This window comes from Pituophis catenifer, unplaced genomic scaffold, assembly GCF_029215685.1.
Source record: "Pituophis catenifer annectens isolate HBS135680 unplaced genomic scaffold, rPitCat1.0.hap2 SCAF_15, whole genome shotgun sequence".
NCBI lineage: Eukaryota > Metazoa > Chordata > Lepidosauria > Squamata > Colubridae > Pituophis > Pituophis catenifer.
Window position 1 is genome coordinate 956,889 of NW_027256895.1, and position 25,851 is coordinate 982,739.

At 53.1% G+C, this 25,851-nt stretch overlaps 1 protein-coding gene across 1 annotated transcript; it reads left to right on the forward strand.

Moving 5' to 3' along the window:
- The first annotated feature begins 5,087 nt into the window (after positions 1–5,087).
- FXR2 (FMR1 autosomal homolog 2) lies at positions 5,088–25,353 on the forward strand. The gene is made up of 17 exons (XM_070954664.1): positions 5,088–5,390; positions 11,688–11,740; positions 15,673–15,766; positions 15,859–15,930; positions 17,379–17,527; positions 18,692–18,785; positions 20,197–20,313; positions 20,577–20,747; positions 21,494–21,572; positions 22,035–22,144; positions 22,381–22,467; positions 22,573–22,783; positions 22,880–23,074; positions 23,256–23,456; positions 23,660–23,755; positions 23,881–23,990; positions 24,082–25,353. Exons 1-17 carry the CDS (start codon positions 5,340–5,342, stop codon positions 24,187–24,189), a joined length of 1,998 nt encoding a protein of 665 aa, XP_070810765.1. The 5' UTR covers positions 5,088–5,339; the 3' UTR covers positions 24,190–25,353.
- The last annotated feature ends 498 nt before the right edge of the window (positions 25,354–25,851 follow it).

Sequence of the window (25,851 nt, forward strand, 5' to 3'; positions counted from 1 at the left end):
AGGAATTAGACAGCTCCAGTCAATTTAAGAGAATGTTGTGCTTGGATTAAATCAAATCAAATGAATGCGTTTTCAGTGTAACCTCTGAAAAGCATTTTTTGGGGGGAATTTTTTATTTTATTTTTAAACATAACAAAACATAAAAACAACCATCAGTCAATACAATCACAGAAAGTGTGTCGATTGGTTAAGATCCTTTTGTGCTTATGCAAGATTACAAATCATTTAATTTCTCTTATTTGACAATTTTATATGTCCCTTTATATTATTATTCTCATTTAGCAATTATTTAACGAAGGCTTATCTCCCATAAGAAAACACTTCATATATTTGATCATTACCTTAATTTCATATTTCATACTTCATCTCCATGCTCCTCTGAAAAGCATTTATACTCTAATCCTTGACTTACAATAATTTGTTTAGTGACCGTTTGTAAGCTTCAACGGCCCTGAAAAAAGTGAGTTGTGACCATTTTTCACACTTACGACCGCTGCAGCAGCAGCAGCACACCCCCCCCTGTGGTCACGTGATCAAAACTCAGAAGCTTAAGACGGTCGCAGTGTCCAAGGGGCATGTTTCCCCCCCCCCTTTTGGTGACCTTCTGACAAGCAAACTCAACGGGAGGCCAGATTCACTTAGCAACCGTATGACTCGCTTAACAACTGCAGGGACTCACTTAACGACTGTGACAAGAAAGGTTGTAAAATGGACCAAAATTCAATGGACATAACGATGATCTTGCCTAGCCATGGAAATTTTGGGCACAATTGTGGTCGTAATTTGAGGACCACCTGTACTTAGAATAGAATGAGCTGGAAGGGCAGGAGACCTGCCTAGACCATTTCAGACAAGTGGCAGTCCAGTCTCTTCTTAAAAGCCTCCAGTGTTGAAGCACCCACAACTTCTGGTGGCAGGCAGTTCCACTGGTTAATTGTCCTCACCGTTAGGAAATTTCTCCATAGTTCTAAATTGCTTCCCTCCTTGATCAGTTTCCATCCGTTGTTTCTTGTCCTGCCTTCTGGTGCTTTGGAGAATAATTTGATCCCCCCCCCAATTCTTTATGGCAGCCCCTCAAATACTGGAATACACTGCTATTATGTCCCACCTCATTCTTCTTTTCCCTAGATTGGCCAAACCCAAATCCTGCAGCCGTTCTTCGTCTGTTTTAGTCTCCAGGCCTTTAATCCTCTTCGTTGCTCTTCTTTCCACTTTTTCCAAAGGCTCAACATCTTTTTTTGTAAGGTGGTGACCAAAACTGGGTGCAGGATTCCAAGGGGGGCCTTACTCAGGCTTTATAAAGCGGTACTAATACTTCACGCGATTTTGATTCTATGCTTCTGTTGATGCAAGCAAGGATTGCACTGGCTTTTTCCGCTGCTGCTGCTCATTACTGGCTCATATTCAAGCGATCCTCCATCCACTAGGACTCCAAGGTTACTGTTTTTGAGGCTGGTCTCACCTAACCGGTACTTCATGCTCTGGTACCTAAAGGTGTAAAGGTTCCCCTCGCACTTATGTGCTAGTCGTTCCCGACTCTAGGGGGCGGTGCTCATCCCCATTTCAAAGCCGAAGAGCCAGCGCTGTCCGAAGACGTCTCCGTGGTCATGTGGCTGGCATGACTAAACGCCAAAGGCGCATGGAACGCTGTTCCCTTCCCACCAAAGGTGGTCCCTATTTTTCTACCTGCATTTTTTCACGTGCGTTCGAACTGCTAGGTTAGCAGAAGCTGGGACAAGCAACGGGAACTCAACCCCGTTACGCAGCACTAAGGATTCGAACCGCTGAATTGCTGACTTTTCCATCGACAAGCTCAGTGTCTTAGCCACTGAGCCACCGGGTCCCTCTGCTACCGACCCCCTTGTTACAGCAAAAATTGTCCAGGTGGGTTATTTTTTCTTCTTCTAAAGAATTTTTCAAAAATGGGAAGCCGTAAAATCCACCTGCGTGGGAGGTTTCTCTGCAGCCTGCCAGGACCAAGAAAGACAGAACGGAGGCCGACAAACCCAGCCCAGCAACACCTCCCTTCAACGCAGCTCATGAATAAGTAACGACAAAGACACAACTTCTCCCCGAAGGCTTTTCTTCCTTTGCCGGACTTTTTTGACGTCCGGCAACCAAGCTTAGAAACCTCAACAAAGGAGAGCTTAAATAGCGGCGCCATTCAACAACTCACATGGCAACGTGATGCGCGACCTGACGTACTTTTGCGTTTGTCAGACTGCCTTAAAAAAAACAAACCCACACACACAACACACACAATAAAAGACTTTGCATGACAGCCTCTCAACGGGAATTCCCAGAGCAAAAGACTTTGGAACAGCAAAAGGTTTTCGACCACAAGATTTCTGTTGCTAAGCGAAACGTTTGCTTGCGTGACTTTTGCTCCGTTTTACGACCTGTCTTGCCGCCGTCGCTAAGTGAATCACTCTGCCCTTGTTAAGTCAGTGACACGGTTGCTAAGTGAATCTGGCTTCCTCATTGAAAGAGAGTGACAAAAGGGGGATGACGTGACCCCGTGACTGTCATAAATACGAGTCAGTGGCCAAAGGTCTGAATTTTGATCATGGGGATGCGGGAAGAGTTGCAAGCAGTGGTGAAATCCAAATTTTTTTACTACCAGTTCTGTGGGCGTGGCTTGGTGGGCATGGCAGGGGAAGGATACTGCAAAATCTCCATTCCCACCCCACTCCGGAGGAAGGATACTGCAAAATCCCCATTTCCTCCCCACTCTGGGGCCAGCCAGAGGTGGCATTCGCCGGTTCTCCAAACTACTCAAAATTTCCGCTACCGGTTCTCCAGAACCTGCTGGATTTCACCCCTGGTCGCAAGCCCCTTTTTTTCCCAGTGCCGTTGTAACTTTGAGCGGTCACTAAATGGACTGTCGTAAGTGGAGGACTGCGTGTATGTAAAGAGCTGCCTTTAATGCAGACTTTCTTATTTCATCAAGCTGGCCTGGCCTAAATCTTCTCGCTTTTTAAATGTAAATTTTAATTTGTTTTTAAAATGATTGGGTATTTTAAATTTGTCTCAGCCAAATTATTTAATTCGTTTTTATTCTATTTTAAATTTTTGTATTTATGTGTTTTATTCTGTGGCTGTTCACTGCCCTGAGTCCTTCGGGAGTAGGGCGGTATAGAAATCCAATAAAATAAATAAATAAATAAAAAATAACAAATAAATATATATATATATATATATATATATATATATATATATATATATATATAGGTTTTTGGTTATTTGGGTCTTCTCCCACGTAAAATTGGAAGTGTCTTGGCGACGTTTCGACGAAGTCTCATTCGTCATCTTCAGGCTGGTGTTCTCGGCTTCGTGCTTCCAGGAGCAAAGGAAGCACGAAGCCGAGAACACCAGCCTGAAGATGACGAATGAGACTTCGTCGAAACGTCGCCAAGACACTTCCAATTTTACGTGGGAGAAGACCCAAATAACCAAAGACCTACATACAAACACCCGCGAAAACCTGAGAAAACATATATATATATATATATATATATATATATATAAATAAATGCAGGGAGAGGGGCACCTTAGGCCCCTTTGCAGCCTGTGGACTTCAACTCCCAGAATGCCTGAGCCAGCCATGCAGGATTCTGGGAGTTGAAGTTCCCAGGCGGCGAAGTTGCCAGTAAGGTGCCCACCTGGATGTTGCAGACCCCCTGTGGCTCTCCAAAGAGGGGGAGGGCCACCTTTATCCATGAAAGCCAGCTGGGTGACTTTGGGCCGATCACCAGGAGACTGGGAGTTCTAGTCCCGCCTTAGGCAGGAAACTGGCCTGGTGACTTTCTGCCAGACCTTTTCTGTCTTAGCCCAACCCACCTCACAGGGTTGTTGTTGGGTGCAAAAATAGGAGGGAAGGAGTACTGGGGTGCATTCGAGTGAGAACTATAAATAAAGCCTTGAATTATTTACAAAGATAATAAAAAGTGGGATTTAAAAACCGGTGCCCTTCCCTTTTGGCCGAATGCCCCCCTGCCCAGCCCCATCTGATCAGGGTTGGCATGGAGCAAAGGCAAAAGGGGGGTCTCAAAGAAAAGGGGGGGGGTTCTTTATAGCCTCATCAATCTGATTGGATTGACACATTCAGTGTTTCACACACGTAAATCAGGCTTAATTTCTGGGCAAGGGATTACGGAGGGGACGTTTCCCCGAGACGCGCGCCGACTTCCCAGGAGTTTGCTGCCCTGGGATCGCTGGGTGGTCTCCCATCCAAGGGCTAAACAAGTAAACAAGCCAAGTATCTTCCCAAGGGGTGGAGGGGGGGGGCTCTCGTCCTCCTCCTCCTCCTCCTCCTCCGTCCCGGGCCGTCCAGCGTCCAGGCACGGCGGGAGCTCCGACGCCGCCCCGGAGCTGCGACCGGGCGCCAAGATGGACCGCGGTGGACGGCCACGTGCTCCCGACCGGGCACTGCCGCATCCCGCCCCGCTCCCGGTTCCACCCAATGGGCGCGCAGGGTGAATCCGCCCCTGCCTGCCGATTGGTTAACATCCCCACCCTTCGCCGAGGGCAGGAGGAATTTAAAAAAAAGCGACCAGCCAATGGCGGGGCGAGGGGCGTCGCAAGAGGCGCGTGAAGGTAGGAGGGGCGGCCTTTCCGTCCTATGATTGGGTGCCAGGGATGAGAGGCGACTCCTCATTGGCCACCGGGGGTCGGGGTGGGTGGAACTTAAAGGGGAACCCCCGTCGAGGGGCGTTGAGCAACGCTCGGAACGGCTACTGCGCCTGCGCCGCAGGAAAAGATTCTCGGGAGAAACCCCGCCTTTCCTTTCCCATTGGCCGAGGGGGGAGGAGGAGCGTGAAGAGAAACGAGAGTTCAGGCTGAAAGAGAAGGGAGGGGGCGTGGCCGGCGCGGTCCCCGCCCTCCCGACCTCCTCGCGATTGGTCGACGGGCGCCGGCCAGCGGCGCGCATTGGCGCGTCCGTCGGGGTGGGCGTGGCCGAGCTCGCGCGGGGGAGGAGGCGCGTCTTGCGGCGCAGGCGCAGAGCGCACGCACGGCACGCACGGCCGTGTGTGGGGCCGTGGGGGGGGAAGGGCGCGCGTTCCGTGAGGGGAGGTCTCTCTCTCGCTCGCTCAGCTCGGCCGCGGAGGCTGCGGGGAGCCCGCCACGAGAGGCCGAGGCCCAGGAGGAGGAGGAGGAGGAGGAAGAGCGCCTGAGCGAGCGGGCCGGGCCTTCCCAGGCTTCGGCTGGGGCCGGTCACGGTGGCCGAGCCGGAGGAGGCCGGGCCCCGCCCCGCCCCCATCCCCCCACCGGTGGCGGCGGCGGGGGCCCAACCCTCGCGGGGCTCCTCGCCCTTGTCGGCCGCCTCCGCCGCGGGGCCCATGGAGGGCCTGCCCGTGGAAGTGCGGGGCTCCAACGGGGCCTTCTACAAGGTGAGGGGAGGGGGGGACGAGGAGGAGGAGGGGTTGCCATGGCGACCGGAGGGCGGGGCCCCGTCGCCTGGGAGAGCCGGGCAAAAAGGGGGGGGCGTGGCGGGGGGGGTTGCAGAAGGAGGAGGAGGGAAGGAGGCCGAGACCCCCCCTCCCTTCCTTCCCCCCCCCAGGCGGAGGGGCAGCAGGGCGGCCTAGTGGTCCCCTCTAAGTTGGGGGGGGTCTCACCCAGCCCCCCCTTTTAACCCCTCTTAGGAGAAGAAGGGGGAGCTGCCCCCCACCCCCACCCCACGTGGCTGGCCGGGCAAGAGGGTCTCCCAGGCCTGGAAACTGTATCCCTCGGGGCTTTGATTGGCAGGGGCAGGTGCCCCCTCCAGGTGGGGAAGGGGGGTCCTGAGGGAGGCCTGCCCTGGGGCTCCTCCGGCCACAGCTCCCCCCACCCCTCAAAACGCCCCTCCCGCCTTCCAAGGGGATGAGGGGGGCTTCCCCAATTGGGGGGAGGGTGAAAGGAGAGTGGGGGTCTTTCAGGGGCAATGAAGTAAAACCTCTTTTTCCTCTTTGTTAGGAAAGCTGCCTCCGTTCTCTTTTTTTTTTTAAAGGAGGGGGGGGCACAAGGGGACGGACCCCCAGTGTTGAAAGGGGTTAGCTCTACCCCCAAGCCCCTTCTGTGGAGACCCTTGTTTATTGCCAGGAAGGGAGCCCCATCCTGGGAGAGAAAAGAGGGACGTTCCCTTCCCTGGCCAAACAAAAAACCCCTCCGTCTGTCTGTCTCCAGTAACCTCCCTTTGCTCCTTTCCTTGTGGATTTCCACTTTGCCCGAACGTTTCAGATATTTCAGTTTTCCCAATTCGACGCTTCAAGGGAGCCTTGGCCAAACTTGGAAAACTACAATGGTTGCCCAGCGGAGGAACACCCAATTTTTCTGTTTCTCACTTTGGCTTGAGAACCAGGGACGTCCCGCTGTGTTGGACAGCTCCCGGGTTTTTAAGACCACCAGGGAGTTTTCCCTCTTGGGAGGCGTCCTTTTCCTAGAAACAGGAGGGTGGTACAGTTGCTGGATTTGACGCCGTCTGTTCTTTAATAGCTGTGCAGGGCCGCAATCAGACATGCAGGCACGATATTGGGGTGTGGGTGTGTATTCAAATAAGGAAGCAGCTCCCTAGGAATGTGCAGCCTGAGCCTTTTGTTGGTCTGCCTAGCAGAGAAATAAGTTGAGTATAACTGCTGGTTCCACATTGGCGTAACCTAACCTAGCTTCTTCAGATTTTAATTGAAGGGGTGGCGGTGGGATTGTGTGTTTGGCTAATTTTAGACCTCCCACCTCAAGATGGAGTCCTGCCAGCCCCTGTTTGACATGGAGATGGCCACAAATCAAAGGCAGAAATCTTTTGAGGCCTAATCCTTGGCTCTCTGAGCCGGGCAGGTTATTTTCAGCCTGTTTGTATGTGCTGTGCTATGGCATCTTTATCAAGTCAGTTATTTTTAAAGTCATAAGTTTGCCGTAACACAGTATTTTTTACCAGCAATCGGGCAGACCTCACATGTCCTCAAAAGACTCCCGTTTGAGCAATCGGCGCTGGGGGAAAGGAAGAGCCACTTTTCCCTTAATGGATTCAGAAGAAGCTTCAATCCTACGTCCCGTATTTGTAGCACTGCAGCTTATCCTGGATAGAAGAAGCCATCCTGCCATATTGGCGACTTCAAATCTACATCCTTGGCTGCGGTTTTCCAATCCTGGCATGGTTTTTCTTTTTTAAAAAAAATAAGCTTTCTTGGCATTGTGTTGTCTGCGTGTGATCTTCTCTACCTGTCTGGTTCACGCAAGACATAAGGTGGGGTGGTTTCCCATGGCCCTAGAACCTTGACAAAACTAAAATTAGCCATTGTGATTTGAAAGCTAGGTCTTGGCCCACACGAGGGTAGGTTCCTCTGCTTCCAGATCCCCATTTCTATGATACCTTTAGAACCTGTGGCTTTCCGTAACCTGCGCTCCAGAGGGGCTTCCCACAGAGCTGAAATTCGTGGGGAATTCATTATCCAACCAATGTTCCTTGAAATAACGTTTGGCCTTCTGAACTAGCTCTGTGACAGTGGCATCCTTTCTCCCCACCCCCCTCTCTACCCACCAATACACTTGCATAGCTTTCTTTGAGCCCCGGTCTCTGAGGCGTCTTATACCTGCCAATCTGCTTTTCCCTGCTCTTTTCCTGAAATTGCCTGGATTGTTCTGGATTTTCTTGAAGATGGACTCCTGCCTTAAGTCAGACGTTGCCCCTCCCAGGGCTGACAACTTAAGCGAAACCCTCGTGTCAGATCATGGGTGCAGCCAGCCGTTGGGGTTTTGTGGCTTAAGGATATGTGTGAATGGACTCCTTGTCGGTGTTCCGTTTCCAGAAAAAGAAAATTTATGCAGGCAGGAAATTTGCCTTGTCAGCTTCAGCTGGGCGCGATCCAAGTAGCCCTTGGCCAGGATGCCAGGGACCAGCTCTGGTAGCCGGTTCTTTCAGCTTCAGAGATGGCTTTAATCCCCTTTGCAGAGTTTGGGTGGCCTTTGGTGGCAAAGACCTCCTTCATCTCAGCTAGAAAACGTGGCTGACCCCTCAACCCCCCCCCTCCCCAGGCAAAGGGACGATGGAAGGTGCAGCCCAACCCTTAGGAAGGCATCCGCCTTAGAAGGACTTGGAAAGATTTGCCAGAACTTAAAGTCTCTTCCTAAGTTCCGGCTGCTTCAATCGGGCAAATGGTCACGAAGCTACTCGGCCTTGAAATATTTTGCCCGTCCGGATGGTTCTGCGGGAGTCAGTCCTCGCGACAGGTTCTTGCCCTCCCAGGGCAAAGTTTTGCCCAGAGGCCCCCCCGAGGCTGCTCCAGGGGTGGCTTGCCAGGAGAACGGGAGCAAAAAGAAAGAAAGGAAGACACGCAGCCCCGGAGGAAAGGCCAGGGATGTGGTTTTCGTATCGCCAGTGAAGTTGAAACCTAAGGGAGAGATTCCCTGAACCTCATAATGAGGTGTCACAAGTGCAGCAAAGAACACACACGCAGCAAGTTTTATTTTAGACGGGCAGCGTGGCCCCCGGGAGGCGGGTGGTGGTGGCGGTGGGGGGGGGTGTCAGGTAAAGGGAGGCAGGAGATATAAATAGACTCCATGGATGCTGGGCCTTGCCCAACGCCAGGGGAGCTGCTTAACGCTAAATGAATGAAATGATCTTCCCTCTTGGAGAAGGGTCAGGAAGTCCTCGACTTACAACCACAGTCGAGCCCCAGGTTACTGTTGCTAAACGAGACAGTTGTGTGAATTCTGTCCCATTTTACAACTTTTCTGGCCACTGTTATTAAGTGAATCGCTGCGATGGTTAATGACACGGTTGTTAAGTGAATCCGGCTTTCCCGTTTTGCTTGTCAGAAGGTCGCAAAGGGGATCACGTGACCCCGGGACATTGCGACCGGCATAAATAAAGGGTCCGAATTTTGATCACATGATCACAGGGGTGGCTGCGACGGTCGTAAGTGTGAAAAAATGGTCCTAAGTCGCTGTTGTAACTGAACGGTCGCTAAACGAATGGTTGTAAGTCGAGGACTACCCACGGTGCTCTGAAGGAGACGCGGAGGCTGGTGGTGCGGATGGCAGGAGAGTGTGCCCTCCCCCAAAGCGTGCAGAGATCCAGTCTTGGGATCTGTTGCATAACCACAGGCTCAGAGAGAGATCCATGGGATTCCCTTACAAAACCTGTTGATGTACAGCTGACCTGTGAGGCTGTCCAATCTCTTTGAAAACCTCCAGTGTTGGAGCACCCACAACTTCTGGTGGCAAGCAGTTCCACTGATTAATTGTCCTCACAGTCAGGAAGCTTCTCCTTACTTCTAGTTCTCCTTTAGTTTCCTTCTCCTGCCTTCTGGTGCTTTGGAGACTAGGTTGACCCCTTCTTCTTTGGGGCAGCCCCTCTAATGTTGGAAGACCACTGTCACGTCACCCCTAGTCCTTCTTTTCTCTAGACTGGCCAGTCCCCAATTCCTGCAACCGTTCTGCATATATTTTAGCCTCCAGAAACTCTCGGGTAGCTAGGGAAACCGTACACTGGAGACAAACCCTCTTCTAGCCAACATTGCCAAGCAGGAACTGGCTTCTGAGGTTACCAGATCTGCCTTATTCCTCTTGCCTCAGGGTTTCCTGCCCGTAGCCACTTTAAGAGGTGTGGACTTCAACTCCCAGAATTCCCCAGCCAGCCTTGCTTGAATTCTGGGAACTGAAGTCCACTCGTCTTAGGTGGGAAACACGGCTTTAGCTTTTGTTAGCTGGTGTGGCGACATTTCCTATGGAAAAAGCTCGGGCAGTTTTGAGCCAACTTCGGAGCAAGGAAGGTGGTATATCTGCCCCCTTGCAATTGGGCAGCTGGCAGAGCAGTCCTCCCTCTCGCCCCCCCCCATGCCACCTGTTCCTTCTGTCACCCTTTGGACACACAGGGTGTTTTGCTCTCAGCACCATCTGAATTCATGTTTTCCCCTCCCTCCAGGATAAATCTATGGGTTGCCTTTCTTCTCGCCCAGCTCTGTTAACAACAGGTGCCCGTCCGGCCGGGGCGGTGGGCAAAGAAGGGGAATCTGGTGTTAGCTGCACTTCCGGGAAGCAGTTTGCAAAAGTTAGCCATTCTTTGGTATCGGGGAAACAGAAGAATCCAGTCGAAGAGAAGCTGTGTAGCTCAGGGTTGAATAAGGGGAGGGGGTGTGTCCTGGGTGCTCTCTGAGCTTGGGGGTTTCCTCGCAGGCATTTCATGACCCAACTAGGGAACCCCATCAGGGCTAGAAGGGGGTGGGGTTTGCAGAGAGGAGAAGGAGAACCGTGGGGTCCTTGGCGTTCCCTGAGCTTAGTGGCATTCTCACACAGGTTTCATTACCCAAACTACATTCTCAGTGGTGGAAGGAAGGGGGGTTTATGGAGAGAAGAAGGGAGGAGGAGGAGGAAGAAGGAGCAGAGGGGGGGAGGAAGAAGACTGTAAGGTCCTTGGTGCTCTCTGAGCTTAATGGTTTACTTGTGGACATTTCATGACCCAACTAGGTAACATCATCAGGGCTAGCTGGTTGTAAATGCTCCTTCTAGGGCTGCAAAGAATTCAGAGGAATCTGGATTATTTCCCCTTTGGTGGATAACAGCATCAGATTAGCTTCCTGCCCGGTACATATTCCCGTCCCAGACTATAATGTTTCTTCACAGATGGAAAATGAACTAATTGAATCACACTTTGCGTTCAAGGTTCGTTCTCTGCGCCTGTGTTTTAGTTCTTCCTAAGAGTTCCCAAGTTTTGAGAGGCGAATCTCACGTGGTTTGCTTGGGTGGTATAAACTGGGCACTTGAGAAGTTTGTCCTGGAACCACCTCAGGCCTTTGGGAAAGTGGAAGAGAAACAATTCCCAATAAATAAGATGTGGGGAAGAAGTCAGGACCTACCTCTGATTTGGGGGTGGGGAGGGGTTCTCCTGAGCCACGTTCCCTCTCAGACTAGGTGGACGGAATGCCCATCTCCGAATTAATTACCTGGGACAAGGAATAGGTGGGTGAGAAGGCCAGCCAAACTCAAGGCTGGCATTGAAACCTCCAAGAATCGCTTGCCCCCACTTTGCCCTCCTGAGGGGGTGCTTGACCACATGCATGAAGCTGATCTGGGGGGGGGAGGAGGGATACACAAACAGCCCCCAGGACCTTTGCACGCCTGCCTGACCTGGTGCAGGGGGCCCGGTTGGCAATTCCAGCTCATCCCCACAGCCGGAGGCCTCCGGAAGGCAAGGTTTCTGGGCACGAGAGAGTTTGTATAGTTGGGAGACCCTCTCTGGACACTAAAGCAGCCGGAGTGGGAGGGGTTGTCTGGAACCTCTGGGCCCCCAACCCAGGTGTGTTTTGCTTGGGTGGGCAGTTTGCTGGGTTAAGAACCAAGCAGATAATGCAACATGGTTTACCCTCCTAACTTCACCCCACGTGTAAAAGTTGTCTAGTCTTTGTCTCTCTCACTCTCACCCCAGAGAAGATTTATTATTATTATTATTTTTGCAAAATCACGGTTGACAGTAATGTCGCTTCTGAGTCCCACACACACACACACACACCCACCAGGGACTCTCAGCTCTTGATTTTACCCCAAGCTTCGATTTCTGCAGTGTTGATTCCAGGATGTTCCCTCGGTCCAGCTTGGTCATCTTCTTGCTTATTGGGGGGGGGAGGGGAGGGGGTCTCTGCGTTTGCTTAAAACTTGAGGGCTTTAAATGGTGGTAACCCGGATCCTTTTTGTCTGTCTTTCTTCTTCCCCTCCAGGGTTTTGTAAAAGATGTACACGAAGATTCGGTCACAATATCCTTCGAGAACAAGTGAGTGTTTGACACCCCCCCCCCCAACGCGGTCTCTTTGTCACAGGAAGTGGGGCAAGAGCTGGCAGGGGCAGGCCCCTCCCTGTTTAGTGGAGAGGTTTGGGGCGGGGGTGACTCAGAGACCGCTAAGCATTCAGGTATCCCTGTGCTCTTAAAAAGAATTGTGTGCCTGGCAGGTTTCCTCTGGGTGGCTTCAGAAATCCTGGATTCCGTGGTTTGATTCACTGCATGATCAGAGCCCAGCCACGGTCTCAGGAAGTTGCTAAGCCATTGTTAAGCCACGATAATGGAATACTTGCTTTGGCACCGCGTCTTACGTGGACGCTATGTTTTATCAATCCAGGTTTTCCAGCAAATCCTTTGGTCTCCTCTGGCCTGGTCCTCTTAGGTTAATATAAACGAGTTGGCCTTTTCCAAACTTGAGCGTGGAAGACTTTCTCTTTCTTCCCTTCCACGCTCAACTTCCGGAAAAGGCCAACCAGTTTATCCTGGAAAACTCCCCTTCCCGGAGACAGCGGGCTCGTTGACAAGGGGCCCGGCTTTTGGAAGCCTCTTTGGTCTGGCTCCTTTATCTTGTTTTCATTTTTCAATTTTTATGTTATGACTTCTACGCTGCCTGCATCGGTTTGCCTTATTTTATTTATCAACTCGGAACTCAGGGTGACGCACAGCCAGCGGCTGAAAACCTGGAGATATTAAAAAAAAACACACATAAAAAGTCACTCTGAAAGGAAATATTATAAAAAGAGAGCTACCCATCATCAAGGCAGATATAAATAATTTTATTTTATAGTGGGAATTGAATAGATGACAGTGCTAGATTGATGATGATGATGATGATGATGATGATGATGATGATAATAATAATAATAATAATAATAATAATGATGATGATGATGATGATGATGAAACATGTCACAATGATACCCATTGTCATCGGGGCCCTTGGTACCATGTCCAAGAATTTCACAAAACACTTCAAGAAATTGCAGCTTCCTGCAATAACAGCAGCGGAACTGCAAAAAACTGCGCTACTCGGAACATCATATATTTTAAGAAGGTCCTTGGTTGATACCTAGGACGCTGGCAGCAACCCGTATCGACCATTAGCGCCAGTCAAATCGTATTTGTGACACATTTTTAAATGTCCAGTTGACTGAGTTTCATGTTTAATGAATAAGAGATGATGATGATGATGATGATGATGATGATGATAGAGCTATCAGCACTGAGCAGAGTAATGTCTTAAACCAGACAAATTCCTGGCACTGTTGTCATCTCCCTGAGGCCCAGATCCTTACCTGTCTTGACACTGAGGGATACCCTCCCCACCTTCGGCCATTCTGGCAAAAAAAAAAAGAGGACCCCCACCTCTCCTCTCCTCTCCCCTTCTCACCGTTTAGGGCCTTCGTCCACTTCTGGGCATGCTCAGCCCAAGTTTTAACCCTTGGTAGCTGCAGCCTACTTGAAATGGCTTTCCCTTTTCTGAGAGAGCAGAGATTACAGGCAGTCCTGGACTTACGACCACAACCGAGCCCCCCAATTTTTGTCACTAAGCGAAATGTCTGTTAAGTGAATTTTGCCCCACTTTACAGCCTCCTTTGCCCTTGTCATTAAGCGAACCGCTTAACAGTTGTTAAGTTAGTAACCCGGTTGTTAAGTGGATCCGGCTTCCCCGTTGTCAGACGGTCGCAAAAGGGCATCACATGATCCCAGGACACTGCGACCGTCGTAAATACGAGTCAGCTTCCGAGCATCTGAATTTGGTCATGTGACCGTGGGGGATGCCGGAAAAGTCGTAACTCTGAAAAAGGGCCCTAACCTAAGTCCCATTTTTCAGGTCCGTCATAACTTCGAACGGTCACTAAATGAACTTGTAAAGCTGAGGACTCTCTGTAATCAAACTTTGTTTCGGGCTGAATGCCAGTCCGGCTTCTTGGCCTGGTCTTCTCTTTCTTTTAAACGGGGGGGGGGGTGTCTCCTTTATTTTAATTGGGGGGAGAGACCCCCCCTCCTGCTGAGAGAGTTCAGGGCAAGCCCTCCGTTCTCGGGTGGGAGGGGACACAGGACAGACCCCATCGCGCTCCCCCTGCTTTTGACATGCGATGGCACAGTGGGCCCGTTTTTTCGCCCTCCCCAGGCTCCAGAGGCTTTCTTGGAGCCCCCCGGAGGCCCTCTGGAGGCCGGAAACAGACTGTTTCCCAACTTCTGTTGGGACTGGAAATTATTTGGCTGGCGGGCGCATTGCGCACTGGGGCTGCTCTAGGACAACGGTGGCACGCATGCCGTAGGTTTGCCATCGCAGGCGTAGGGTCTCCTGCCTGAGCAAGGTGTTGGACTAGATGACCTCTGGAGGCCCTTCCCATTCTGTCATTCTCTCAGAGTCAGTTCCTCTGGATTTATGAAAAGGAGGGTTGATCGACCCTGTGTGTGTGTGTGTGTTGTGTGTTGTGTGCTGAGATAAGAATGAGAATGCTCCAGATTCTTGGCCCAGCCACGGCCAGATGACTCAGGGCATCCCACAGCAGCTGAGCCACCTGATCCTTCCCTGTCACTGTTGCAGGAGGGGTGGGGGTCCTCCTGCCCTCCGGCCTCTGTTCCCCACGCTTGGGGATCTCGGCCCGAGGCTGCTTCCTCCAGGCAGAGAGGAGCACAACATCCCCGGCAGCTAAGGCTGTGCCTCCGTCAGCTGGTTGGAACGATCCCCTGCCGGCTGCTGGCTGCCCACCTGCCCGGCTTCCTCCATGGGGGTGGGGGTGTGTAGCAAGGCTGGCTAACCAGGCAGGGAAAGGGCCCTGCAGCACCATGGCCAGTTCCCAGGGCTGCAGGCTCTCCACAGGGGCTGGGGGCAGCGGCCTGCTCTCCCTGGGGAAGTGCTGGTGGTGGGGAGGATGAAGAAGAAGAAGAAGCAAAGCCCCTCCCAGCATCACCCTGCAGCCTGATTCTGCTCAGGGTGGGCCCTTCCACTTCCCTGCCGTTCCCCCCTCCCCTCCCCTCTCTCAGGCTCCTGAAGGTGGAGGTTTTGATTTAAATCCCCGCTGAAATAAACCTCCATTGCAAATCGTGGCTTCTGATGATTCGGGGAGCCAAGGAGGAGAACAAGCGTCTCCTCCTTTCCATGTTCACTTGACCCCTGAAGAGGGAGAGGGGGCTGCAGCTGGCCTTGAGGTAACAGCGCTTGGCTGATTCCTATAGCAACCCAACTCACAGCTGGATGGGCTCTTAAAGTCATTTTCTTTCTCCCGCTTCCCTCTCTGTGTGGAGAGGCTAATAGGAGCTGGGGTCAGATATGGAAGCGTCAAACTCTGTAGGCAGCGCTGGGCAGCACAGAGAGTGTATTTATTTATCGGTCTATTGTATGACACAATCACATCGTATTTCAGTGCAAAGGGACGCCGGAGTAAGATACAAAATGCAGAATATAAAATCTGAAATCTTGACAGGAAGATTGCAAACCTAAGTTGCAAAATATACGGTGATTTTTTTACTTCGTCCATGATAGACTCTGCCACCGTGTGCCCGGAAGGTTGTTTTTCGGCCCCACGGTCCCAATTAGGTGATGGTATTTGGCCCCACTTGTAGAGGGCTTCTGCAGGGAGCATAGGACACAAAGTGACAGGGCTGGTAGGGACCTCGGAGGTCTTCTAGTCCAACGCCCTGCTCAGACAGGACAAATGGCTGCCCAGTCTCTCCTTAAAACCTCCGTTGATGGAGCAACCCACAACCTCTGGAGGCAAGGCCTTCCGCTGATTATAATAGCATCTTGGGGCTGGAAGGGACCTCGGAGGTCTTCTAGTCCAACCCCTAATGGCTTTCCGGAATGCCCTCCCCTCTGATCCTTGACTGTTGATCCCCCATTAAGCCTGAAGGAGCTTCTGAAGGAATCTCTTGGGTCCTCGTTCTTGCTGATGTTGCCTTTTGTCTTTTTCTAGCTGGCAACCGGAACGGCAAATCCCCTTTGGTGACGTGAGGCTGCCCCCACCCACGGATTACAGTAAAGAAATCTCAGAAGGGGACGAGGTGGAGGTGAGTCCCGGCTATTTCGGGGTGGTGGGGGGGAGAGCAGGGCAGTGCTGGAGGGAAAAAGCTGCCTTGGCTCAAATCTCTTGTGTTTTTAGGTTTATTCCCGGGCTAATGAGCACGAACCCTGCGGCTGGTGGCTGGCCAGAGTCCGGATGATGAAAGGGGATGTAAGTCTCGGGACAGCAGCCCCCCCCCCTCTCTTTAATCCAGCTAGGATGGCAGGGGCCAGCCCCTATACTCAGGAGGAGGAGGAGGAGGAAGAGAATTTAGAATTACGGTAAAGGGAATAAACGCCACTTTGAGGAAAATGGCAGGAACAATTAGCATTCGAAGGTTTGGCATCTAGCTGATCTTCGTGTTTCTCGACCTCGGCCAGTTTAAGATGCCCGGACTTCCAACGGCCAGAATTCCCCAGCTAACCTTGGGAGTCGTAGTCCGTGCATTTTGAAGTGGTCAAGGTCGAGATACCCTGCCTTCGAAGCTGAGTAGGGCTCACAAAGCAGACTCAGTGGCTCAACAGCTCTAGAATGGCCAGGGCAGGGGGAAGGAAGGAAGGAAGGAAGGAAGGAAGGAAGGAAGGAAGGAAGGAAGGAAGGAAGGAAGGAAGGGTCCCTCTTTCCAGAAACCCTGTGGGACCAAAGGCTGTGAAACCAACAGCCAGAGGGGAGGGGCTGTTTCGGGAAATATCCCACCTCTGTGTGGAAAAAATTGCCCTTCCTTCCTCCCTCCCTCCCTCCCTCCTTTCCTCCTCCATCTTTCTTTCTTTCTTTCTTTCTTTCTTTCTTTCTTTCTTTCTTTCTTTCTTTCTTTCCCTTTCTCCCTCCCTCCTTCCTTCCCTCTCCCACCTGTTTCCTTCCTCCCTCCCTCCCTCCCTTCTTTCCCTTTCTCCCTCCTTCCTTCCCCCTCCCACCTGTTTCCTTCCTTCTTTCCCTTTCTCCCTTCCTTTCTCCATCTTCCTGTCTTTCTTTCTTTCCCTTTCTCCCTCCCTCCTTCCTTCCCCCTCCCACCTGTTTCCTTCCTCCCTCCCTCTCTTCTTTCCCTTTCTCCTTCCTTCCTTCCTCCTCCCACCTGATTCCTTTCTCCCTTCCTTTCTCTTCCATCTTTCTTTCCTTCCTTCCTTCCTTTCCCTTTCCTTCCTCCTTCCTTCCCCCTCCCACCTGTTTCCTTCCTTCTTTCCCTTTCTCCCTTCCTTTCTCCATCTTTCTTTCTTTCTTTCCCTTTCTCCCTCCTTCCTTCCTCCTCCCACCTGTTTCCTTTCTCTTCCTTCCATTTCTCCCTCCCTCCTCCTTCCTTCCTCCTCCCACCTGTTTCCTTCCTCCCTCCCTCCCTTCTTTCCCTTTCTCCTTCCTTCCTTCCCCCTCCCACCTGTTTCCTTCCTTCTTTCCCTTTCTCCCTTCCTTTCTCCTCCACCTTTCTTTCTTACCTCCCTCTCCCTCCATCTCTTCTCTCTCTCACTTTTCCCCCTTCCAGTTGCAATATTTAGACAGATTTTGCGTGCGGGTTCTGTTATATTCGTCTCCTTTGGGGAGTTCCCTCAGTCTTCTCCCCACCACTGGTGCTTCTGGGAGAGCTGCCCCTTCCCCGGCCTCCTGTCCGACCTCGCTCTCTCTTGCAGTTTTATGTCATAGAATACGCGGCCTGCGATGCCATCTACAACGAAATTGTCACCTTGGAGCGATTGCGGCCCGTCAACCCCAGCAAAGTGGCCACCAAGTGCAGCTTCTTCAAGTGCACCATCGCAGTCCCGGAAGACCTCAAGGAGGCGTGAGTGTCCTAGACGGGAATCGTGGGTCTGCCTGGCGGAGAATTGCCAGATCTGGCCTTTTTACGCTCCGTAGCCCTCGACTCAGAACCTGGGACTCCGCTGGGACTTACAAAATGACCCTCCCCCCCCCCAGCTCTTGTCTCTTTCTCGGACCAGAGAGTGGGGAAGAGGAGGGCAGGGCCCAGGGGCTTTGGCTGGTGGCTGCAGTCTCCTTCCCAGGGCTTTGGAACTGGGGGTGGGTGGGTGGGGGCAACCTCAGCCACTTTGAAGACTTGTGGACTTCAACTCCCAGAATCCCCTTGTCAGCATGGAGAGGCCAAGAACAGACGCCTGCCAGGCTCCCTTGGTCCACGGTCTTTGCCACTCCCTTAATAGATGGTGGGAATGCGGTAGCTGTAACACGGGGAGTCCTCCACTTACGAGCACAATTCAGTCCAAAATATCCGTTGTTCAGTGAGTTTTACCCCATTTTGGGACCCTTCTTGCCAGCGTTGTTAAGTGAATCCCTGCAGTTGATAAGTTTAGTAACCTGGTTGTTAAGCGAGTCCGGCCTTCCCCCATTGACTTTGCTTGTCAGAAGGTCGCCAGAGAAGATCGCGTGACACCCCCCCTCCCCTGGGACACTGCGACCGTCATAAGTATGAACCAGTTGCCAAACGTCTGAATTTTGATCGTGATGCAACAGTCGTAAGTGTGGAAAAACGGTCCTGAGTCAACTTTTTTCAGCGCCGTTGCAACTTTGAAAGGTCACCAAACAAACTGTTGTAAGTCAAGGACTTCAGCAAAGTGGGGGAAAAAAAAAAAAAAGAGCCAGCTGGGGAATTCTGGGAGTTGAAGTCCACAGGTCTTAAAGCTGCCAAGGTTGGAAAGTCTGCTTTAGGAAGAAGAGCTGCTGCTGTCCCTGGAGATTCTCAGCCATCCAGGCCACGGTTGCTCTTTTTTTTAAGGAGGCAACTGGTTTTTTTTCTTTTGAAGACATTTCACTTCTTATCCAAGGAGCTTCTTCAGTTCCGACTGGAGGGTGGTGGGGAAGGGGAGAAGGGTCACATCTGAAGAACCCAGGAAAAACCCAGTTGCCTCCTGAAAAAAAAAAAAAATACGACAGTGGCTGCTCCTTCCCAAGGTGCTGCTAAATGCCCTCCCCCTTTCCCCCCCCCTCACAGCTGCACCAATGAAAACGTGCACAAGGAATTCAAGAAGGCGGTGGGGGCGGACTCCATCTTCCTGAGCCCCACCAGCAGCGAACTCATCATCCTGGTAAGAAGCCACCTTTTTGTGGGTCTCTGTGTGTCTGTGTGTTTGTGTGTGCTGGGGGTATTGTCAGTCCACGGAAGAGTTCGGCTGAAGGACCTGGTGTGACATTTCTTCCCATAAAGAATTCCCCGGGACAGGCAGTCCTCAACTTACGACGATAGTCGGGCCCAGAATTTCCATTCCTAAGCGAACGTTTTTCAGTGAGTCGCATCCAATTTTACGACCTTTTTTCCCCCCCTCATGGCTGTTCAGTGAATTGCCACTTGTCGTTAAAACGAATCGTGTGGTCTTTAAACGAATCCAGCTTCCCCTGTTAGAAATCAGCCGGGAAGGTCCTGATTGGTGAGTCACAGGACCCTGCGACCGTCATAAATACAGGCCAAGCACCCAGATCGTGACCACAGAGATGCTGGAATGGTCATAAATGTGAAAGCCCGTCACAAGTCACTTTTTTCAGGGCCGCCGTAACTCCGAACGGTCACTAAAGAATTGGTTGTAAGTCAAGTAGTTGGCTAAGCACTGCTCCTGACTGCCCTCTGGTGGCCACGTGTAGAAAGGCCGTTAAATTCAGAGGTGGCTCAGTTCAACCTTCCTAAAATTCGTGAATGATGGTGAGGATCCCACATCCCTTTTATTCTGATTCATGGAGAGTTTGCTGTTCTGCACCAAGGACACCCTGGACAGCTTCCAGCACCAGAATAACAGAATTGGAAGGGACCTTGGAGGTCTTCTAGTCCAGCCCCCTGGAGTGGACCTTATACCAGACAAGTGGCTGTCCAGTCTCTCCTTAAAAACCTCCAGTGATGAAGCCCTGGACACAACTTCTGGTGGCCAGCTGTTCCACTGGTTAATTGTCCTCACTGTTAGGAAGTTTCTCCTCAATTTCAGGTTGCTTCTCTCCTTGAAGCCTCTAGCTAAATATATTTTACCTAAACTTAATCGGATTCAAAACCGCACTCTCTCGAACTCAACGGATGCTTTTACGCAGATTATTATTATTATTATTATTATTATTATTATTATTATTATTATTATTATTATTATTATTATTATTATTATTTATATTTCTATACCGCCTTTCTCCCGTAGGACTCAAGGCGGTGTACAGTCAAGAAAAATATAGACACACAAACATCATAAAATTGCTAATTAAAATTATTACTTAGTTTGGTCAATTAAATAAAACCTAGATAATCCGGTTGGTGACACACATCGCTTTTTCAATCTGTCCCGCAGAGCTAAAATCACAGAGAAATTCTTGAGTGGAGCTTCTGTTTTTTAAGCAAATCAGGAATTTTGTCTCTCTGGGTTGCGGAGAGAGTTGTTTTCCTCCTTGGGGCCTGATTCCTCCTGGCTGCTGGTCCAGGAACGGGGGGCTACAGCTGCTTTCTCTCCCCCCCTTTTCTCTCTTTAGTCCACGAACGAGTCCACCGTCAAGAGGGCGTCTCTGCTGGGCGACATGCACCTGCGCAGCATCCGAACGAAACTCATGCTGATGTCGCGCAACGAGGAGGCCAACAAACATCTGGAGGTCAGAGAAGGATGGGGAGCGAGGGGGGAAAAGCAGACGGGGCGGGGGGGGGGGCTCTCGGCCTGAAAGCAGTGGCTCAACCCACTCGAACGCACTGGCATTTTCCATGGAGACCTTGTATCTCCGTGTTACGGGAGCCCCAAATGTTTTGGATCCGGTCCCACAGCTGGGGAGGGGAGAAGTGGGGTGCAGGCCATTTGGAAGGGCTGCCCCCCGCGCCCCCGCCCCCCCGGTTTCCCATCGGGCTCCCTCCTTCCTTGCAGACGAGCAAGCAGCTGGCCTCGGCCTTCCAGGAGGAGTTTACGGTGCGCGAGGACCTGATGGGCCTGGCCATCGGCACCCACGGCGCCAACATCCAGCAGGCCCGCAAAGTGGTGGGCGTCACCGCCATCGAGCTGGACGAGGAGACATGCACCTTCCGCATCTACGGGGAGGTGAGGAGATGATGCGTGTCCGTGTCTGTGTGTGTGTGTGTGTGTGGCGGATCCGGCACCCTCTCCCACTGAGTAAGCCTGGTCTCTCTCTCTCTCTCTTGCCCACTTCAGAGCCAGGAAGTCTTGTGTTGGGGGGCGCAAATGCCAATTGGTTCCCCATAGGGCTGAGTTGGGTGACCAGAGTTAAAACACAAGAAGCAACATCTTCTGTAAGCCGAAGTTCCGTAGCCAGTTCGGGGTTGAAAGAGGTTTTTTTTTTCCCCAAGAAACTAAGATAATACAGGGAGTCCTCGACTTACGACCCCAAATGAGCCCCGAATTTCTGTCGTTAAGTGAGTTTTGCCCATCGCTGGCCAGGTTTGTTAAACGAATCGCTTGCCGTTGATAAGTTAGTAACCTATAAGATGCTGTAAGTGTGAAAAATGGGCCTAAGCCACATTTTTAAGTGTCGTCGTAACTTCAAACGGCCACTAAGCGAACTGTTGTAAGTCGAGGACTGTCTGTAAACATTTGTCCATCCAACAGCTCCAGAGAGAGATGAGAGAGAGAGAGAGAGAGGATGGGCTGCTCCTTGGTGGAAGGAGGGGGTGAGGGGGGGGAAGGAGCCAGGCTGCCTGGAGGGACGGGGCTCCCTCGGCTGACCAGCTCCTGGGCCGGTAACCCGAGGATGCCCAGCCTGTGCAGGACGCTTCTGTGGCTCCTGGCGTCGTAAGTGCGAGTCGGTGGTCTCCCTGTTTTGCCCTTAGACCCCTGAAGCCTGCAAGCAGGCCAGGAGCTTCCTGGAATTTTCAGAAGATTCGGTCCAGGTGCCTCGGAATCTGGTCGGTGAGTAAAACAAGGTCCCTTCTCCACACCATCCGGCCTCCCCAAATCTCTTTCCTGGGCTCTTGGCTTGATTGGCAGCACCAGCCGCCCACTTGGGCCTTCTTCATCGGGCTCTCCGGACCCTCTCAGGCCGGCTGGGGGATTCTGGGAGACCCCTGACCTCAGGATTTGACCCCTGGGCTGTGCAGAATAGCTCGCCAGCCTCAGCATCCCTTCTGGCCATGTAACGGAGGCGGCTCCTCGGTGGTGGTGGTGCCATCTTCTCCCCCTCCAAGGCAAGATGGTCCCACTGGGCTCCCCGTTTTGCTGAGCTCCCAGCTGGGGAACCCGGTGCAGCCCCAGAGGTGAGGCAGCCCTGGGCACCTCTGCGTTCTGCCCTTCTCTTAATGGCTTTCTCTCCCTCTCTCTCTCTCTCTCTCTCTCTCTCTCTCCCTCTCTTTCTCTCTCTCTCTCTCTCTGCAGGAAAGGTGATAGGCAAGAACGGGAAGGTCATCCAGGAGATTGTGGACAAATCCGGCGTGGTCCGAGTGCGGGTGGAAGGGGACAACGACAAGAAGAACCCTCGGGAGGAGGTAACGTTCAGCCGGTCGTGCCAGGCCGGGCCGCCCGCTTCCTTTGGGCCCCCCCCTCAAAACAGGGTCGTTTCCGACGGAATATTCGTAGCTCAGGGCGGAACTGTGGGGTCCTCGGTGCTTGCGGGCGTTTCATGACCCAGCTAGGTGATGTCATCACGATAAGTGCACTGATGATGTTCCCTAGTTGGGTCATGGAACGTCTGCAAGGAAACCATCTTCCCTCCTCTCTGCAGGGCATGGTGCCCTTCATCTTTGTGGGGACGCGAGAGAACATCAGCAACGCCCAGGCCCTGCTGGAATACCACCTCTCCTACCTCCAGGTAAGACCCTCCCCCTCCCCCATTTCTCTGGGGTCCCCCTGCCTGGTCTAAGCCTCTCCTGGCAGCAGCCCCTCCTTAACCCTCCTCTTCCTCCTCCCTGGGCAGGAAGTGGAGCAGCTGCGCCTGGAGAGGCTGCAGATCGACGAGCAGCTGCGCCAGATCGGCCTGGGCTTCCGGCCCCTCTCCAGCCGTGGGGACAAAGAGCGGGGAGGCTACACCACGGACGAGAGCACCTCCTCCCTGCACAGCACCAGGACTTACGGCGGCAGCTACGGCGGGCGCGGCCGGGGGCGCCGGGGACCCAATTCTGGCTACGGTGAGCCAGGGCAGCGTCGTACCTCTCCCCTGGCCCCCCCCGAAGCCCCCAGGGGCCCCTGGACCAACCTCTTCCTTTCCTTCTCTTACCCCCCAGCTACTAACTCAGACGCCTCCAATGCCTCTGAGACGGAGTCGGAGAAGAGGGAGGACTACGAGGGCCCGCCCCCCAGCGATCGGGACCCTCGCCTGGAGGACGGGCGGCGGCGGCCAGGGGCGGGGCGAGGCCGGGGTCCTGCTCCAGCCCCTCGTGGGAGCAGCAGCAAGTACAACACCTCCTCCATCAGCTCAGGTACAGGCCCGCTTGCCCGGGGGGCAGGGAGGGGGGGCTCGGCAGGAGAGACAGCCCTGGGGTTGGAGGGAGATAGCCAGGAAGTGGGTCCGGGGTGGAGGGGGGGCTCGAGGAATCCACCTCTGCCTGCCCCACAGCCGGAGGACGAGCCCGTCTGCCAACCTGCCCTTCCTCTCCGCAGTCTTGAGAGACCCCGACAGCAACCCGTACAGCCTGCTGGAGAACACCGAGAACGACCAGAACGCGGACACCGACGGCAGCGAGTCGCAGGCCCTCGGCAACCGACGACGACGCTCACGCCGACGTCGCACCGACGAAGACACCACCGTCATAGACGGGGCCCTGGAGTCGGACAACACCTCCGTCAACGAGAACGGCACCGGTGAGAGCTGCCTCTCGGGGGGCCTCCACCCACCACCCTCTGACCCCGGAGGGGGGAGGGCTCTCCTTTGCGGGACCCCCACCCTCCTCCCGTGGCCCCATGGCTTCCAGGCGAAGCCTCTCTTCCCTCCGTTGGGCGGGAAAGACCCACGGGGAAAGTCCTCTCCCTCTCAACGCTCCCCGCCCGCCCCCCCTTCTTTTTAGAGGAGGAGTCGAAGCCGCAGAGACGCAACCGAAGCCGACGGCGCCGTAACCGTGGCAACCGCGTGGATAGCTCCATCAGCCGGGATCGCCAGCCGGGTAAGAACCGGATGGCATCCTAGGAAGTCCTCGACTGAACGACGGCTCATTGAGTGACCGAAGTCACGATGGCACGGAAAGACGTGACTGATGTCTGTTTTCACACTCTGCTCTCCTCTCCGCAGTGACCGTCGCAGACTACATATCCCGAGCAGAGTCTCAGAGCCGCCAGGGACCCCCCCGCAGGGAGAGCCAGGAGAAGACCCCCGAGAACAGCAACCCCCCCAAGCAGAAGGTATGGAGGGGGGCTCTGGAGGGGGCAGGGGGGGGTCCCAGGGGGTGGAAGGCAGAGAAGCCAAAGTCCCTCTCGTCCCCCTGTCTTCCAGGGAGAGGCGAGCAGCAAGATGGCCAACGGCCCTTCGGAGAACGGGGAGCACAGCGCTGCGGCCGGGGCTGAGGTGGAGGTGGCCGCCCTGGTCAACGGGGTGTCCTAAGGGCCCTGCCGGTGCCGCCCACCCGGCCCTCCTCTTCCTCTTCCTCTCCGCGAAACGATCCCTCCTTCCCGCCTGCTTGCAAACACCATCTTCAAGAGAAACGAAATAAATCACCACACCCAGTCTCCTTCAACGAAACAGAAACAACAGAACAAACCATCATTTAAACCAGAACAAACCAACATCCACCCCCCTCCCTCCCCATCCCCCACCCCCCAGGTATTTCCTCTCGTGCGCGTTCCAAGCTTGCCAAAGACGGGGGGGAAAAAAACCTTTCTGTGCCGCGGCTCTTAAAACGCATCCTGGTTAAAAGTTTCGGCGATGGTAGCCGGGTAGGGGAGTCCGAAGCCCCCCCCTCCCCAATCCTGGTTTGTTTCTGCCCTCTTGTGTGTGAAAGGGGACGCGGGGGGGGGTGTCTCCGAGGCTACCTGAGCTGGTCCTAGTCCCCCCCCCCACCCCTCTCCCGAGAGGTGTCGACAAGGGAGCGTGTAGTGAGGGGGGGGGGGCAGGTGTGAAAATACGACAACTTTTCACACTTTTTTTTTTTTGGGGTGACTTTAAAAAAAAAAAATTTTTTTTTTGTTTTGGTTTTGTTTTGAAACAAATGTGAGAAAGAAAAAAAAAATAAATATAAATAAAACCGGCTATTCAAAACTTGGGGAAGGAAGAGGGGGGAGCAACCTGTGCCTTCTGATAACGCAAACACACACACACACACACACACAAAAGCTGAGTGCTTTGTTTCTTTTTGTTTGTTTTGCTTCTTGGAGTAGGGGTCCCGTCCTGGGAGAGCCAGCCCCCCCCCCGGGAGGAGGGGGCCGAGGGTCTGAGGGCCACCTGGGTCAGGGCCTTGCTGCCCCCCCGGGGGTCCAAGCTGAGTAGGGGGAGGCAGCCCTTGCCCGGCTAGGGAGGGAAAAAAAGGGGGGGGAGAACTGCCTGCAGCCTGGCCCCTCTTCGGGGGTCCTCCCTGGCGCCCCCCCTTCCCCCCTCCCCCATTTTCTTTCCCTTTTCTGAAAACACTGTGCAAGAGAAGAGCCTGGCCTGGCGGTCTCGAGTTTGTGTGTTTGTGGGTGGGGGAAATGGGGGGGGGGGATTTGATCTGTGACGGTTGAGACTATTTATTTTTCACTGTACAGTATTTAAAAAGAGAAATAAAAAAAAAAAAAACCCAACTCTTGAAAAAAAAAAAAAATACCTGAGATTCCCTTTGTGGTTTTTTCCGTCTGGGTCTGCCACGTTGGGGAAGGGGCTTCCCGGGTCTCTTACACATTGGGGAAGGGGCTTCCCAGCACCTCCAGTTAAAACCAGTTGCTGGTTGAGTCGAGAACCGGCTGGTGACAGAATTAAAGCTGAGACCCCCCCCCCCGCTTTTGTCCCTCGGAAGGTCAATCAGAAGAGAGCTGGAAGGGATCTTTGAGGTCATCCATTCCACCCCCCTACTCCCAAGTTACAGCAAAAAGCATCCTTTGAATGAAGGGCAAGGAGAGACTAGGAGCAGATGGGCAGTGGGTGATGGGGTGGGGGAGGTGGGCTCCCTTCAAGGCCGGACAACACCTTGCAAGAGCTGCTCGAGTCAGGGAGGGTGGACTTGATGGTCTCAAGGGTCCCCACCCCTCACCTGGGAGGAAGCTTTACATTCTCACAATGGGGGGGTGGGGTGGA

Coding starts and splice junctions, on each gene's coding strand:
- FXR2 (XM_070954664.1), top strand. CDS start 5,340: ATGGAGGGCCTGCCCGTGGAAGTGCGGGGCTCCAACGGGGCCTTCTAC. Junction 17,528..18,691: donor CCGGAAGACCTCAAGGAGGC/GTGAGTGTCCTA, acceptor CCCCCCTCACAG/CTGCACCAATGAAAACGTGC. Junction 22,468..22,572: donor ACCACCTCTCCTACCTCCAG/GTAAGACCCTCC, acceptor CTCCCTGGGCAG/GAAGTGGAGCAGCTGCGCCT.